General features: G+C 43.7%; 1 protein-coding gene across 2 annotated transcripts in view; it reads left to right on the top strand.

Moving 5' to 3' along the window:
* pax7a (paired box 7a) overlaps positions 1–17,525 on the top strand; it is a 43,898-nt gene that overhangs the window by 17,787 nt on the left and 8,586 nt on the right. For both annotated transcript variants that reach the window (XM_006783239.3, XM_006783238.3), the window contains exons 5-7: positions 3,156–3,355; positions 10,268–10,433; positions 10,907–11,103. In XM_006783239.3, coding sequence (XP_006783302.1) covers positions 3,156–3,355; positions 10,268–10,433; positions 10,907–11,103 — 563 coding nt within the window. The remainder of the gene's footprint in view (positions 1–3,155; positions 3,356–10,267; positions 10,434–10,906; positions 11,104–17,525) is intronic.

Here is a 17,525-nt window from a genome sequence, read left to right as displayed (position 1 = left end):
GTTCTTCACATCTGTAAGCTTCACGTGTACTATAGACCCCAGCCCCACCCATCACCGACCTTATTTCACTATACCAACAATAGTTCATATAATAAAAGCAAAACTCTACAAAGCAACAAACCCACATTAAAACCTTAACGAAAAATTGCTAAATACTAAATATAATAAATATGTTTAGTCTAAATAGACCTCCTATTGAATGATATAGACATGGATGTGAAACATCTCAAGAAAGAAAATACAAATATGTGTTTTTTGATGGATTTTCAAAATAAATATATCTTAAATAAATCTTAAAAAATATCTTCAAAATCTAAAATCTAAAATCTGATTAATTTTCCCAGTTGGTAAAATACTAACTGCAAAACAGAATAATAGAAATAGGTGTATATAAAATGTATGCAGCAGATCTGCACAGTAGTATGGATGTGTTTACTTGTATCATTGACTTTTTGCCTTCTTAAACTTATCAGATCAGTCATATTTTGGGACTGTAACTTGTAATATTGTAGATCAGTGTTGTCTTATCTTCAAGTCGGTCCTTAAACCCGTCTGTGCAATAACCATCTCGTTTAACCAGTGCTAATTTGAATCTTTATCAGGTATTTACTTTGACAAAGCAGAGTGCAAACCTGATTAATTCCTGTTTATTATGGGGCACAATTTTAAATCAATGTTGAGGGAAAACCTCAGAGGGCCCCTGGAGGAGAGTACACGACACTAATCGTGCCCACTGGATGCCACATAATTAGATTCTAATTGCACAATAAGCAATGAGACAAGGCATGAGTGGTTTATCAATATCCCACGAACATTTGAATGGAAATTACAGCAGTCGTATTATATAAAGGTCTAATCAGAATGTACCTTTTTTGTGCCGAACAGACCATTAAGGAATTGACCTTGACAGCCCTGCAGGGATTTTGTTCTGTCGTATTTTGTCTTTGTCTGTTCACCTTGGCAAATAAGTGAGGAGAAAAAGGAGACATGAAATTTTGATTTTAAAGTGTTTTGTACCGAAAACAGCCGAAGACGTGGCTGTTTTCTCTGTATGTACTTGTGTGTGCGTGCATGCGTGCTTGTGTTTAACTGGCATATATTCAGACCACGTTTTAATTCCTCCGCTCTTTGGATAGACTTGTCCTTTATTGCAACTCCGCTGCAATCAGCGGCGGGCTCTCTCTCACCCAAATATAGTCAGCATATAGATGAGTTTCACATCCAACCCCATTCCCAGTTGGCTCCATACAGCGTGTGCCGTGTTCCATTTTTCCTTACTCATTACAGGCAGGGCCGCTGACCTCGTGCTTCTGGTTCATGTACGAGAGAGCAGATGTGTTGGCTCTGCGGGGCTTAATGACGAGCAGAAGTACAAGCTATTGTCTGCTGAGGTGCTTAGGAGTCATTTGCCTGCTAATGGGTGCTAAATGTGACAAAGATTGCCACATCAGCTTAGTGACAAAATAAAGTCAGTGAAAAAAAAAAACCCACCTCGAACAAAGGGGAGGACAAAAAAATCGGTTGAGGAGGAGAAGACTTTGGTGTCTTTTTCCGAACCCCTTGAGAATGTGTCGGCTGTGGCCCCGGCGTCTCCCTGTAGGACACAGAGGTGACTTTGGAAAGTGATCCGCAGACCGCTGGGCTGGTCTCAAGTGTCGTCATGGCAAGTTATTGCCCAAATGGATGTACGCATCCTCATGAAAACCAACAAAGGGATATGTGGTGTATGTACATATTCAACTTTGTATGTTCAAGGGTGTTCTGCAGCGGAGTGAGCTTGTGCTTCAAGAATCAATCTTTATTAAAAAGGATAAGACTGAAGAATTGATTTAATGAATGCGGCCTCATGTCCTGCGGACACATGTAATCCGCAGAGAATCATTGAGCATGAGCTCAGGGGGACAAAAAATGTTCGTAGAAGACTCATAGAGTGGCCTGTAATGATAGTCTCCATATAATCCCATAATTCCTTGTTTAATTAAACTCTGGAGCTGGCCTTGAGACTCCGCCAGCTCTGTTGCTCTTTTGTTCTCACAGTTGTTATTTGGAGGCCAGGTCTGAGTATTCTTTTGTCCACTTATGTTGAAAGATTTGACTAGAGTGAGCTACGAGCGGAGATTGGAGCTGTAAAACAACAAATCAGTCGCAGGCGAGACACTCAGGTGAGCAGCATAGTTTTTCATTCGAGCTGAATGGCAAAGGGCCTCTGTCAGAGGCGGAAATCTCTTCATGCACCCTCTTCTTCAGTATCTCTCTTTATTTTCCCTCTCCCACACTTTCTGGACTGTGCGTGATGCAATCCAACTAGGCCTGGAGCAACACTGGCACATCACGCAGCCTTGTCAATGTCTCAATGAGGAAATTATGAAAATATGAATTTTATGACATGAAATGAAAAGGGCCATGTAGTTTGAATAGACATGCAGAGGAGGTGAAAATGATGCAATTTTCTAAATTCAGTTATAATGGTAATGTGCAATGGTAATGCATATTTGCTGTCAAAAATTTCCCTGTCGGCCTGGATTGTACGGCTTTGTGCTGTATCTATATTCCTCGAGCAAAAATTCAGCTTAGTTGAATGCCTAAAAAGTAATGTAAAATGTGTTCTAATTCATTTAATGACAGCAGATGGAAACACATGGGACTGAATGGTTTTGGTGTGATATTGTGTTCTATTTTATACGTTTTGGCTGCACTGTGTATGAGCAGTGTGCCCTGGGCCAATGACAGAGAAAAGCAGGGTGAGGAGCAGCAAGGTGGCCTGTGCAGATTAACCCCTCTACCCACCAACACCCCACTCCCCCTCAGCTCTCTGCATTCACAGCCTCTGGGGCCCCTCTCAGAGGCAGGATTGTATATCAGGGGCTCTTCTATATTAAATAAATATCCACAGATTAAGATAATATTCTCCCAGTTGTATACTGAGAGAAAAGTAGCTGTCATTTGAATCCACTGTGTTGCCAGTCCCCCACTCTTGAGACTACAAAAGAGGCTCTTTTAGAATCCATTTAATGCTGAGTTTATGATAAGTTTCAACCCATATTTGCGGCTATTTTCCCCCCTCACCACTCAGTTTATTCACATAAAAGGCTTCTTAGCTTGTTTTCATTTAGTGATGATACATCTGGCCCTCTGTCCTTTCCTTTTCCCCTCAGGTAACCGGACAGATGATGGTTCAGATGTCGATTCTGAGCCCGACTTGCCTCTTAAAAGGAAGCAGAGGCGCAGCCGCACCACCTTCACCGCCGAGCAGCTGGAAGAGCTGGAGAAGGCTTTCGAAAGGACGCATTATCCTGACATCTACACCAGAGAGGAGCTGGCTCAGAGGACGAAACTTACAGAGGCCAGAGTACAGGTTAGACAAGCAGTACCAGTACTCGGACTGATAAGCATGCACACTGTGATGTAGTCAGACTGCATGAAAACGCATTTCCGCTGGTGCTCGGCTGTGAAGTTTGGATCATTTTGAGACCCCTTTGTCTGAGACATCAGTACACAGCAAACATCGCTTTCCAGTTAACTCTGAGAACATGCAGCAAATCTTGTTACACTGTGTTTGGTAAAAAAAAAAAAAAAAAAAAAAAAAAAATGAAAGAGTTCCAGTGATTTTTGATGCTGCAAACATCCACCTAAGATGAAATCTTAAAGGTTAATTTACATGAAAAATTAGCAGCAAAGTGCTCAGAAGTTTATTTGTAAGTAAGGTACATTACTCCTTTAAGAAGCGCATGTGTAATTGAGGTTTAGCTATGCTTTGTGCAAAAAACCCATCAATGCTGAAAATCACTGAGGCCTAGCCCAATACAGAAGACTTAAGGGATTCTGTGTTGCATAAATGCTAACATCTAACTAAACCAACAACTAAAGATACTGCAAGGAGCAATATCTTTTTCCCAAAACCTAACATTTGCCTTCTTTTACCCATGGTACTGGTGTACACATCCATCAGGGCCATATTGCCCCTTTTTGTCATACTTCACTGTGCATGTAAGGAAGCTTGCTGTCTACCATTATCTTTCATGTTCAAGTACTTTGACAGAGATACTCCCCTCCTTCGCACCTCAGATCCGGGGACCTGTCCTACAGCCTGAGTGCCCTGCAGTTGTATGTAAGCTTGAAGAAAGATATGTACAGTAGAGTTATAGCAGCAGCTGTTCTACCAAAGATTGAGGGAGAGAGAAAAAAAGGGAGAGGAGAGAAAGGGAATGCATTCCTGATGGATTTCTCATTTCGGCCTTTGGCCAGGATCTCATCCCATCACTTTCAAGCTCGCCGCTGCTTGTAAAACCCTCCACATATCACACAGGGCTCTTCAGCCTCTCTGGGGACCCTATGCTCCGACAACAACATTAATCAATCAACTGCTAGTAAAAAAGAATAAGGGTCTGGGGCACCCCTCTCCTCTTACCACAGTCATTCACACTACCCTAACCCCTCCAACTCCTCACTGCATGCTAACTGTGCATCACACTCCAAACATGCAATTGGGTAACTGATTCCACACATGTCTTTGTCCATCTTGAAACCCCCCAACAAGGATGTCCAATATGTCTGAGTGTGTAATACCTCACTCAGGGAAGGAGAAATGTATCTCACCGCTGTTACAAGGCAATATATTTGAGGGGGGTTTCTTGTAGTGTAAGAAGCGAGTCAAGACAAGATAGTTATTTTATTGATTTAAAAATAGCATTCAATTTTGCATTTTGATCGGACAAATATAGCCACACAAACTAAGCAAACCTTATGACAGAGGTGATATAAGTATATACATCTTTGTAGTGCACTTCAAAGTCATCAGGGAGAGTGGTCACTCTTTGGGTTTAAAAGAAAAATTCAAGCGTGACTTAATGTGTATCTCATGTAAACATGAGAGCAGGAGAAAAAGAACATGAAGCGACTGCTGCCTCTCTGCTGTTAGATAATAGACTTAAATGATGTCATGTGAAAACCTGAGGAATTTGAGACATGGCTATAATTTGTTAATGCTGTTTTGCTCATAATCTAATTCTTTAAGGCTTTGAAAGTCTCCAAAGGTCAACTTAAACTTAATTTTCTGAGAAGGTTACAAAGAAAGGGACTCTGGTAGCCAAAATATATTAATGCCCAAAGTTGCCCTACAGTGCAGCGAGCATGTTTCAAGGATTGTGGTTCTAAGAATTTTCTGATAGTTTTATCTCTGTTTCCCCAAATATATCTCGGGGTTTGTTCTTAATGACTACTGGAGATGCCACATAAACATTTCAGTATTTAAACAGTAAGAGAGAGAATAGAAGCTAAATATGAAAGGATGTTGTTTAAATGTAAATTTGCCAGCTTGTTCATGTGAGTGCTATTTGTATCACTTTGTTCGGGAAATTTCCACCAGCTGGGCTTACATATAGGTGCCCAAATGGCCCATCACAGGGCAGAAGAGAGGAGACCCTTTGGCCTGAGAGAAAAGCCTCTCCAGCACAGCTGCAATGACGTATCTTCCAGATGTCGTTCAGAGACTTAACCGGTGTTTGGGGCTGAGAAACTGTCTGTAGGAAGGGGGGTGTTGGAGGAGGCTCATAGACTCATATTTTAACTCGTATGTGTGTCAGCTGTCACGGCTCGCTGTTATCCATTTGTCATTAAACACAGCGATAATGTGAAAAGCAGTTTTTAGGTTTGGTGCAGAGGTAAAAGCACTCGTGCGGCAAGCACCTCTGCAAACATGGCTGCGCTGGCGCTCAGCAGCCAGAGCTCAAAGCCGTGTTGTAAATTAAACCGCTTGATTCTCGTTGAAGTGATGAGTGTTTGGCTTAGCGCTGACTCACAACCCAAACTCGTAAACAGAGCTAACTCCCTTGTGTCTGCCCTCGCCTGCCATTTTAAGACCCCTTCACCATCTATCTTTATCAACCTCGCTGCCCCTTTCAGCAGAGCTACCAGCACTCCCTTACCACCCCGAGCCCTGCAGTGGTTTTATCACCCCAACTGACAAATTGTGGGATATGATCCATATCTCTCAGCAATTAGTTCCAGCCTGTCTCAGTAGGAGGGGACACTGCCAAGTCTACCTTCACTATATCCTCCACTGATGCAGTATGCTCTGCCACTTTCCATCTGATAACCCCTCAGTTTTAACAGGAGCAGGCAGCAAAGCCATTCCAGGAGAGCAGCGCTTGTGTTTGTTCCCTGTGTTGAGGAGTGGACCAGGATGGGGAGAGCTGTGCAGGCCTCCATAAATCAGCTCTAGCAAATGAAGCAAATTACATTCCCCTCTATTTAGACTGAAGTTTCCAAAGAGACTGACTCCAGAGTGTCGGCTCATCATCTCAGCGTGCTGCTGCTGCTGGCTAGCTTTCCCGAATCTGTCACATAGGTCCCCTTTCATTACCAATAAACATTCTGCATGTAGCTATTATAGTTAGTGGAATCTAATAAGGTATAAGCATTGCTTTTACGAAGTGTGCAAATCAATTTGGTAAAAAGTTTCTCTCTTTATCTGTGGCTCGCACTGGCCTGTTGGCGCATGCAGCGAGCAACAGGGAAACAGGCCTCGGTGGAGTCTGTGTGCCGGGCCGGCCTCTGTATCTGTACGTCACAGAGCAGTGTAGCTGAATTCAGACTAATGCTGATTCAAACGTTCCAAATAGCTGGTGAAAATATAATCTTAATGTCAAAAGGTGATACACAGTTCCCTGACTGTTAGGTCGTCATTGAGTTTCAGCAGAAAAGGCACGATGGATCTGGTTATTGTTGCCACCAAATCCAACGGGCAACTACATTCCCGCCAGTACGGGTTTATTTTTCATAAAGGAATAAATAGGATTTGTGTAGATTGTACGGGAGAAATTGTTGCAATGCATCAGTGTGAATGTTCTAACAGTTTCTTATTATTAGAATTTAAATGACTTTGGTACAGTGCTTCTGTACTCCTGATACTTATCAAGCTAATCCCACTCTCCTCACAAATTCACACTCCTAGCTACTTTAATTAGCATAGTGCCAGTCTGGAAGGCAGGCAGGGAGGGAATCAGAGAGAGGGAAGTGGGGAGTGGGGGGTGAAGAAGAAGAAGAAGAGGGGAAGGCGAGAGGAGGGGAGGTGTGAGGGAGGAGGTGAGGGGGGTATTGCGTGGTATGAGACAGAAGAGGATTTGTGTGTTGAAGCTGGTTGCATCACCCCTCTGTGTTTTCTGTGGATATGAAGTCAGCAGCACATTTTGTTTTGTCATTATCTCGGCTCTTGGTATTCATCTACCGAATGGTGCAAATTGGCTCCTGAAAGGCGTCACACATTCAGTACTTGTCTTTGACAAAATAATTCATGGAGGATTGTATAAATGGAGAATCCTGAAATATGAGTGATCCTATTTAAGAGAAACAACACTGACAGGTTTTTACTGCAGTGCAGTGTCACGCCTTTACAGTGTTAGTGTGAGTGTGTGCGCGCGTGTGTCATCACCGATCGGTGATAAGAAAACGCCAAATGCCACTTGATCGCTGGGAGTCGATTCTGCTGGCTGAGGGTGAATGGAAGATTACATGCAGCGAAGAGACGCATGCAGCTAAACACAGACACGAGACTTAAACTGTCCTGCTCCTTGTCGTATTTGCAGGGGGGGTTTGTTTTTTGTTTGAGGTGTTTCAGGTTTGCATCTACGGCCTCTACTCTGGTTGCACTCAACAACAGTCTTCACTCCTAATGTTGAGTTTTAGATCTCCTCTTTTCGCCCTTCCTCCCAAAACTTCCTCCATAAAGATCCAGAGCTGCTGTGCAGGCCTGTCCAAGTGCACTAGATGCAAAAAACAGTTTAGTACATGAAAAACAAAGCACAAGTGAGCCATTGGAATTCAACTGCACACTTGTAGGTAGATAGGGAGTCATGGAGAAGTGCTGCAGCTTTCTGTACTGCAGAGAATTAAACCGGATTGGGGATAGCAGAGGAGAATCTGTGGTCCAAGGTGACTTTGTGATCAGGTTCCAGAGCGCAGCCTCAAATCCTCAGCTTCAGGCTGTGTGTTAGTCAGTGTGAGAGTGGATGTGTGCATGTATAAGACTGTGCAAGTAATGTATGCATGTGTGTGATAGTGTACAGGCTCTTGAATACATGTTTATCCCAGTCTGTGCTAAGAGCCCAGTGATTGCTGGAGAAAGCCATTCAGTCTGTGATGCATGCTCATCTTCCGTCCAATATGTTAAACATTGCATCCACTGTTTGTGCATGTTGACAGAGCTGCAGCCTGTATGGTAGTCTGCAAAACTTTCACTGTTGAAATTCTCAGAGTACTGCAGCTTTCAATAAATCATGATGATATTCCAGAGTTTTCTCTGTGTGAGACTTTCCAGCAGCTGGAACAAGATGAGAAATGATTGAGATCAGACCCCTGTGCCGCAGAAATAGCTTTTCCATAGTAGCATGATAGATGAAATGTATATACTAAATTATTTAACTGAACATTTGCACTAAACTAAATTTGCACAAACTTTGTATGTCAGATGTTTTCAACAAATGTTCACAATTAGGACAAAATAGGTTTAATAAAAAAAACAGTAGTTTGAAGTAAAATATATAAATATATAGGCAAAGTTAACAATAGAAGGCTGTGAATATGTATCTGTGAAAAAGGAAAATGGTGAAAGCAAAAAGTGACTTCAGTGTTTTAAGTGTTTTTGTGGCTACCATGATGGAACAGCTCCTTCCTAAGCTCAGATGACAAAGGGAGAAGGAAGTTAAAGTGAACATAAAAGACGAGTGGGGTGAGTCGATGAGGTCGGAGGTGAAGTGGCACTGCGGGGTGGGGTGAACGGGAGTGTGTGGAAGGAAGGGGTGTACCCCCCCGTGTCCTCCTCCCCTGAGCCTAGGCAGCTGTTTGTCTGGCCCAGTTGGAGCTTAGTTCAGACTTTGGACCACGCTCCACTACATCCCAATAGCAGAAATTTCCCAAAAGCCACACACACCACATTTGTTTTGGAATAGCTGATTGAGGGATTCAGACGTAGTCTTCAGGAGCAATCGGGCTTGCGATAAAGATTTCCTGTTGGTTTTCCACCTGCATAATTGAGGTTTGCCCTTTTCTCAAGTGCCGACACAGTCATCGCCTGTTGCATCTTATTTTCTTTCTCCTAAGCACTCGCTACTAAACTGAGTAATAGTCCAAATAAAAGAAAGGAAAAGAAAAGAAAAACACCAGAGGCAGTGAATGTGTTTGAAAAGAAGCACATTCAAATTAAGATCTCCGACGGGCTGAGATCCCTTGTAGCCTCTACAAGTTTATATGTATGTTTGTGTGTACAAAAAGAGGCAGCCCCCAAAAAGCAGTGAGTATGTCGCTGTGTAAGTCCCCTTGAAAGTGTCCCTCTTTAAGACCTGTTTAAAAGGGACGCCCCCTCTTTGTGTCCACTGTTCTCTGTGGCGTATGGAGGGGCTTTTGTCCCCTTCTTTCATGTGCTCTCACAATAGCCCTGGCCGTTTGAAACACAACAGTAGATGAACTGCGCTGACAGTGTATTAAACTCTGATGAATTGCCTGTGCGAGGCATAGATCAATGTCCTTCAACCCTTAGCACACAGTGAAACCCGGGCCTTGTCTTGGTTAAATGGAACAGGTTGCAGGATCTTTTCAAAAGGGCTTGATTATATTCATGTTTTGTTGAAGCAGAAGCCTTTTTAAAGTGTGTAAATCTTTGCCGTTCCAGAGGGTCCAATTTTTTCCCCCCCTTTCATTCAGGGAAGTGACATTGTGTGTCTGCGCTTCAGTAGCGCTGCTCATTTTGCGAGCATTTTTGCTGTTTGTAGCCTTAGAACTTCGCGTTTCGACTCTGAAGTTAAAACCTGTTTTTTTCCCCCTTTAAAAACAACCACACAGCCACACTGAAACAACAATAGCTATAAACAAGTTAACTGTGTTTACAGAAATGGGAAAAATGGGCCTCCCTCAAAGCATGCAGCAGCTTCGCAAACATACTCGAGGTGTGTGATGCGGAGCTTAGTGACCTACCTCTGACCTTTAAACGACTCCTTCCTTCTGAAGTGGACTTAGGGCAGCCTGTTTACATAGATCACAGCCTCAACCACTTAAGAAAGACAGGGACCACACTACTGAGCTCCTACAGCACCAGCAACAACACTCACGCCAACCAGCAGATTAATTGCAGGTGGCAGGAGCCGACGGACTCCACTGAGAGTCTGTCATGGTTAAAAACAGACGACGCTGAAAACAACAGCTGAAAATGAATAAAATAAAATCCTGTGAGCCATGTGGAGTCATACCTTTTACAAGATCCGGTTTATTCCCGCAGGTCTGGTTCAGCAACAGGCGGGCTCGGTGGCGCAAACAGGCCGGGGCCAATCAGCTAGCTGCCTTCAACCACCTTCTTCCTGGAGGATTCCCACCCACGGGGATGCCAACTTTACCCACATACCAGCTACCAGAGTCCAGCTACCCCAGCACCACACTATCGCAGGGTGAGGTTGACACAACATCCAGCCAAAATATACTCTATGTTCTGTTCTCGGAGTTTAATCAAATTTAGGTAAATATTACATTAGTCCTGCTTATTTGTGGTATGCCATCCGTATTTTTTGTGGTAATAGTGTCATAAATTATGTCTGAATCATGTGCAGCATATAAGAACCATGCAGCGAGCAGTTATCTTTACAATCACATCTTTGTCACAGTGGGACAAAAATAAGGGTTGTATTATGAGCAAAGGTCATTTCTGTCCTTTACGCTTTTCCTGTGTAAAGCTGCATTTCTACGTGCCAAAGAATACACAGGAAGGACATTTAATGTGTGACTTATGACTGACTGAGCTCAAACTGTGAGGCCTCTGTGAGGATTCCCGGTGGGCCTCAGCCCAGATTTTAAGAAAATTTTAAGAAAATTTCCTGATTTGTTCTCACCTGTGCTCATGTGTTGTTGTTTTTTTTTATGTCAGAGGGCAGCAGTACATTGCACAGGCCCCAACCCTTGCCTCCATCCTCCATGCATCAGGGAGGTCTGAGTGCTGACAGCAGCTCTGCTTACGGTCTGTCGTCCAATCGCCACAGCTTCTCCAGCTACTCTGACACATTCATGAGCCCCTCAGCATCCAGCAACCACATGAACTCCGTTGGCAACGGGCTCTCCCCGCAGGTCAGTCCAGTGAACTTTCATCACTTGTCTGCATATTCCCACATAGGTGGCGTTCACACTCTTTAGTGTACCAAAGTCCCTCCTCCCCCTCCTCCTCTCACACTTCAGAATGTGTAATTGTATTTGACTGCAAATTAAAATTCAGAAACAGCGTGTTCAGCAAAATAACTGCCAGTGTGGGCTTTTATGTTCATGTTCCAAAGCCCTGGATTTATTTTAGCTACTCTAAATTGCTACATTTGTAAAACAATTGGATTAACATCAACAAATTAAAATTCATCTTGATAGCACCGCAAGTACTCAAGCTGCTCCAAACAGCGGTTTCGACTTTCCTGGGACATCTAAATCCTGCACAGCACAGAGAGAGAACACATGCAGATGAAATAATTAGCTAAAGCTTATAAATGTATACCCATAATCTTCTTCACGTAATTGTCTGCAGCTGGAGGACTCCAGTGCTATGTGTGATTTTGTTCATGTCTTTACGACGCGATTTACAAGCATCTCTGAGAAGGGTGGCACAGGCTTTCCTGTAAGTTCACCTTGCTGCTCACTTTACCTCCTTTTTTAATATTACGGGGACCACCTTGGGTTTCCCTTTGAAATAAAAAAGGATCATCCCCACCCATTCTCCTTTTGCCATCTTAAAGCACGCGGCTATATGTGCACATTTGTTTGCCTTCTTCTCTCTAAATTGCTGGATTTCAGATGTTTAACCTCTTTGGACTCCTCCATTAATGAGCGTTTAAATAGGACTCTGTGGTAAGGGTTGAGCTTTAAGTAGCAGAGAATGAAAAATGATTTGTATTGATGCAAATCGTGTGTACGGAGTGAATTATACACAATTACCCATCAATACTGGCCAGTCTTGCCCACCCTCACCAACAAGATGTGGTTAACAGGCAGAAAATAAGATTGAAATGGTGTGTAAAGAGTTGAAAATGAATTTCAATGCTGCATTTGTCCACAATTACCCCGTCGTTCACACGTGTTTTATTGGGAGTTTTTTTTTTCTTTTTTTTTTTTCTTCAAATATTTCTCAAAGCAGATTGGAAACATTCTTGGTATTACCCTCTTTCTTCAGAGAAGAAAGAATTAAGGATTTTGTGACAAAAAAGAGATTTTCTCTCCTTCTGGAGCGACGGAGGATAACATGGAGGCTCACAGCGTGTTTGATTGTTAATCGTGGCACAGAGGCTTTAACTGCTAATGCTCTCACTGCAAACCTGCAGAAAAACACCAGGAACATGGAGTCTTTTTTTTTTTTTTCATTAATGGCTCTCTAATACTGGCGTGGGGTACACTGCCGCTTTCTCTCCTTCTCTTCGTAGACATTCCAGAATGTGTTGGGATATTAAACATTTCCTGTCATAGTGAGGATTAGGACAGGAGCCTTTGGGCAACTGTGCAGCCTGGATTTTCAGTATTCAATTACTCTATCGACATGGTTTGACAAAAGTCTTTGTATAAAACAACCTAAAATAAACTTTATTTGTTTATTGTCCTTTTTTTTTTTTTAGATTTATTTAATTATTTTTGAAGTTAAACTGTGTTCGTTTTCAGCTTTCATGTGTGGGGGAGTTTTCATATGTATATGGTGTGGATGTTTTGGCTGCGCAGTAGTTTGCACCGCACTGAAGTGAACGCATGCAGAATGATGTGTGGCATTCCTATCAGTCTCTCAGCGTGGACATGAATGCTCCCACTGACAGCAGAATCAGAGTTCACTCCCTGGTGCAGCATCCCGCTGTGCTGGGCAGCTCCTATCTGTCCCCCCCTCTCACTTCGCAAGCTCGTCACAGAAAACTCACGACACAGAAAATTCACAGAACAAACAACCACTTTAACATCTCAGAGTCGGAGAGGGCTTTGTCTTCTCCTTGCATTTAACCGAATTTCAATCAAACGACGGCTGGGTTTCATCTTTGGAAATTATCGGCACGCGTTCCACACCTCGCTGTTTATTTTTCGTGTTATTTTTTTTATTCCCCTGTTTTTTCTCCTCCTTTCCTGTAATTGAAAAAAAAAATCAACACAAAGAGACTCTCTATCGAGATGGAAATGAGAATATGATATTGTAAGTTACACACGGCATCTGTTTGCTCGAGATATGCTTGTGCATTGGAATGTGCAAGCTATTTCTTCAAGTGCCTGGCATTGATGGCCTCGCGGTTGCTGTAAAGATTGACAAAAATTCTCTGATTCGCAGTAAATGGGCTGCGGTGGCGAGGTGCCAAGTCTGTAATGGAATCCTGCAGCGTTCAGCAGTCCCGACAGGAGCTCGCGTCCATCCCAATCCCATAACCTATCCCGACAGCACACATTTTCCCATTACAGGCAGTGGAAAAGCCATCCACACTCAAACTGGTTGCTGTCATTGTGGGATATACAGCGTGTTTGGCTGGTTGAGGGAGGCAGTATATTTAGGGGTCATGGGAGTGAAGCTGTGCATGGCTGGGCAATAGGTATGAAACCAGAAGTGTGTTTTGTTGTTGGCCTTGTTTCATTTAGCAGCACAGCAGGTGTTGGAAAAAGGTACTGGCAAGGGCATCGAGGTTAGGCATTCCAGCCATCCTTACCTGAAGATTTAAGCTTGACGCCTGCTTTTTCTCTCTGGTCTTTTTTCATTTTTAATATTCAATTTGAAGTAGACCTTTTGACCTTTCATCGCCACGATACTTTGTATATTAATTTTGCACATGTAAAAAACAAACAAACAAGCAAATTGGCGTTCTTTCAGCTGAAGAGGTGCACTTTAACAGGCAATCATCTCTCAAGCACGCAGCACATTTTCAACAAATCCCAGTAATATGATGCTGCAAGATACTTTTCAAATGATTCTTTGAAGCAGCATTCATGGCCATTGCATTTGCTTGAAACCGTTTGGGCTGAATTCCTCATTATTGCATGACAGGGACACCTGCTGGGAGAGGAAAGAAAACAACGGCACTTGCTGAAGCCCAGCGAAAGGAGCTCAGTGGCAGAATTTCTAGAAATATAGAGGAGGAGGGGGGGAAAAGGGAACGGGAAGCATTTCTCTTGTTGAATCAAAGTGGGAAATGCATGCAGGGCCTGTTGTAGGGTGTCCTTATGATAAGGAGACGTGATAGGAAAAGTGGGAAGTCTGTGAGTTGGATAGGTATGGCGGATAGAGATTTTATTGCTGTTTTGATGAAGGAAGTTCACAAAGTTTTGTGAGGAACTTTTTTTTTCTGTTTTGCAGTTTTATGAAAGTGTTGTGTGTTTTGGAATGACAAGGATGTGTGTCTGTGTGTATTTGAGGAGGGCCTTTGGGCTGTGTGAGTGGGCCGGGCCTCCACACACACGCACACACACACATGTACACACACACGTACACGGGATCAGAGGCAGAGCGGCTCTCACCCCTGCCTCCCTTTGATCTGTGTCCCCAGGCCTGCCTGCCCGCGCGGCGCTGCATCGTACCACGCACGCTGACACCATGCTCACCAGCGACTCCCCACAACTGTCTGAGAGAGATAAGCCAGGGGAGACTCCAAACTGTGCTGCTGCTCTTCCATTAGCTAGCGCAGACGCTTCTTTTAAAAATGGGATGAATTATTTTTAAGAAGCAAGCTCTGCCGTTGCCAAAAAAAAAAAAATGGAGAGGGGAAAATGTACGGAACAATCTGGAGCTCTGGCTTCATTCCGCCTCCCTCCCTGACTTCTAACAAGACATTCTGCACCTGAATACCAATGAGAGGGGGAGATTCATGTAGTCCCCCACATTATTAAAACTTGGGCATTAAGCCTCTCACCGGGCACTGTGTCAGCTGGCAGGCTCCACTGACAACAAATCAAAGGGGATGAGCACATAGCCTGCATTCATAGCTCAGCCACTCGCAGAGCAAGTGGGGGAATACATACTGGTTAATTAGAACTCCCATTAAAACAAATACTGTTTCAATTTGGCAAGTATAAAAAAAGATGTAAGAGGCTTTCAGAAAAAAGAGACCTGCTGTCGGCAGTTGCCAAGAAAATCCAGGGACTGTAAATCATATCCACTGGCTATACTGTTTCTGCACAGATTATTAGTGTTTGCTGTTGTTTTGCAACACTTTTGAACTCTGAGGAAAGATTTTCTGTCTGCGACACCGAAGACGTACCTCTGCGTGCTCTGGCCTTCTGCTTTGTGATAATACATCTTGTTTTTGTTTTCGCCGCTTGCAGATGAGTGTGACGTGACTAATAATTTTCTTGCTCAGCTTAAACTTGATGCTTTGTGACAAAAAAAAATGCTGTATAAGGAGCCACCTTTGCAGCATGCATGCAAACCTCGTTCTTTTTCCCCCTTGCAGCAGAGACAGTGCTTTAGCTCTCTAGCCCCTGTTTATCTGAGCCATTTGTTGCTCTCTCCATCTTTCAAAGTCTCTTGAGCAGCCATGTGCTGCCATTTTCTCTTACGTTCCAAAATATCTTTGGTTGGAGCTTGGTGTATTCATAATCTATTTTTCACCTACCAACCTTCCTTCTCTCCGCTTGGCTTTTTGTCATCCAGCGATGCCTTGCCAATAGTGCTTTGCTCTCTCTCTCTACCTCTCCCTCTCTCTTTTCTCTCTCCCCACCTTCCGCTCTTGCTCCAACTCTCTCCCCTGGAGAGGCAGCTCTTCTCCCTACGCCCAGATGAAAGGCTATGGCGGACAATAAAAATGCTATTTAAATGCAAGGGTGTTTGTGTGCGGGTGAGAGATATTTCCTGCTGAAAGTGAGCTGCTGCATCCTGATAAATAGTAAATATAAGGGAATGTGATTTACATTTATCTTGCAGAGGCAGCCAATATGAATTTCAGTAAATCCTAGAAGATGGGGATTTAAGGAGGAAAAATGACTGAGACTGATTCACATGCTGTGTGTCCCACGCAGTTGAAATGCCTATAAGGTGGAGAGCGGCACTGCCTTTATGAAAGTATAGGCACAAATATTGATCCTATCTAAAATACCTATTGCACACGGGGGTACGCAGTGTCACATGCTCATCTGGCGGGGATTTCCTTCCTCATACACAGACAATTTGAAGGTTACTTGTATCATCATAATGATAATAATAGTCATAATGTAATAATGTCTGCAGTAACAGCCTGCTTCACAGGTGAAGTGTCTGTGAGGCATATGCTGGGTGACCTGTCTCTTCAGGGTGAAGGGTCAGGGTTCAGGGGGTCATGGGATGGCTTGAGAAGAAGGAAGGCTACTTTGCTGTGAACCTGCCCCGCTAGCCAGAGGTTTGGGATGTTGTCTAGCTGCATGTGGTTCCTTTTAGTTCCAGATGCCACTCTGACAGGTGCATGGCTGTGATTAATACTAGCTGACTTTTTTTTCCCTCTCACCCATTCTGTCCGTCCTTCTTTCTGTTTCTTTCTCCATGTCCCTCATTGGTTTATTTGCTCTCACTCTCTCTCTCTGTCCTCTAACCTTCATCGTTGTGGGCTCATTCTCGTGACCCCTTTGCAGAGTTTATACCGTGCTTCCAGCTTTCACAAGGGGGGATCGCATAGAAAAGGAAAAACTTACTAAAAATAAGCTTCATTGCATGTGCATCTCTGTCTCTCACTCCCTTCTACATCCAGACAATAAGATGAGAATATGGGAGGTTGTTGGGTCCTCAGCTGGTTGTCTCATGCAGCAGCTCGCCCCTTTCAGTCTCCAGCTGAGAGCTATTTCACTATTTATTTACATGTAATTATGGCTATGAGGTGCAGATATTAACACTGTCAAGAACAATTTGACCTGACATTTTTCACTAGACCTGGCCCCTGCTGTTTTCAGCAAACAACCCCCACTCCTCCCCCCTCCTCTTCTTCTTCCTCCCTCTTCATTTTTCTCCTTACTCCCTCGATCAGCCTTGCTTCTTGCTTCTCTCTCGCGCGCGCGCTGTCTCACACACACACACACCAGGCCCTGCCTTGCTGAAACCACTCTCCTGGAATCAGAAAATCTGCCGTTTAATTTAGAAGAGGCGTTGGAGCAAGGTGCGGCGAGCTGAAGTCTGTGTGCATGTGTGTGCCCGCTTAGAAGGGGCCTCTCTTGTTCCCAGTGGCTGAATCCATCCCATAGTTACTCAAGCATATCACTAGCAGAGAATAGAGGATTGCTCCCCACACGTTCTCCAATTGCAGCCCAATAGACGGTATATTAACCTCTGGTTAGTGCGGGGCCAAGTTTATAGCTTATGCTGTGGGATGTTAAGGAGGGGAGTGGGGTGGGGTGGAGTGGGGGTCCTTTTTCCAACTTGAGCAGCTGTGCTTTCTGGAACGCTAAGGCCGCCATGAGCATTTAGCTTAATGGAAATTTGCAGTAACACAGAGGGAGCGTGTCTAGCCTTTAAAATAAATATGAATTTTATTCCACTTCCGCTCATTTAAGCTTCCTTTGGTACGTGTGAACAGCTTCATGGAGCGCAGAGGGGA

The sequence above is a fragment of the Neolamprologus brichardi genome, chromosome 5 (genome assembly GCF_056152115.1).
Source record: "Neolamprologus brichardi isolate AB-2024 chromosome 5, ASM5615211v1, whole genome shotgun sequence".
Classification (NCBI taxonomy): Eukaryota; Metazoa; Chordata; class Actinopteri; order Cichliformes; family Cichlidae; genus Neolamprologus; species Neolamprologus brichardi.
Note: the sequence above shows the minus strand (reverse complement) of the source record. Positions and strands in the feature narration are given on the sequence as shown.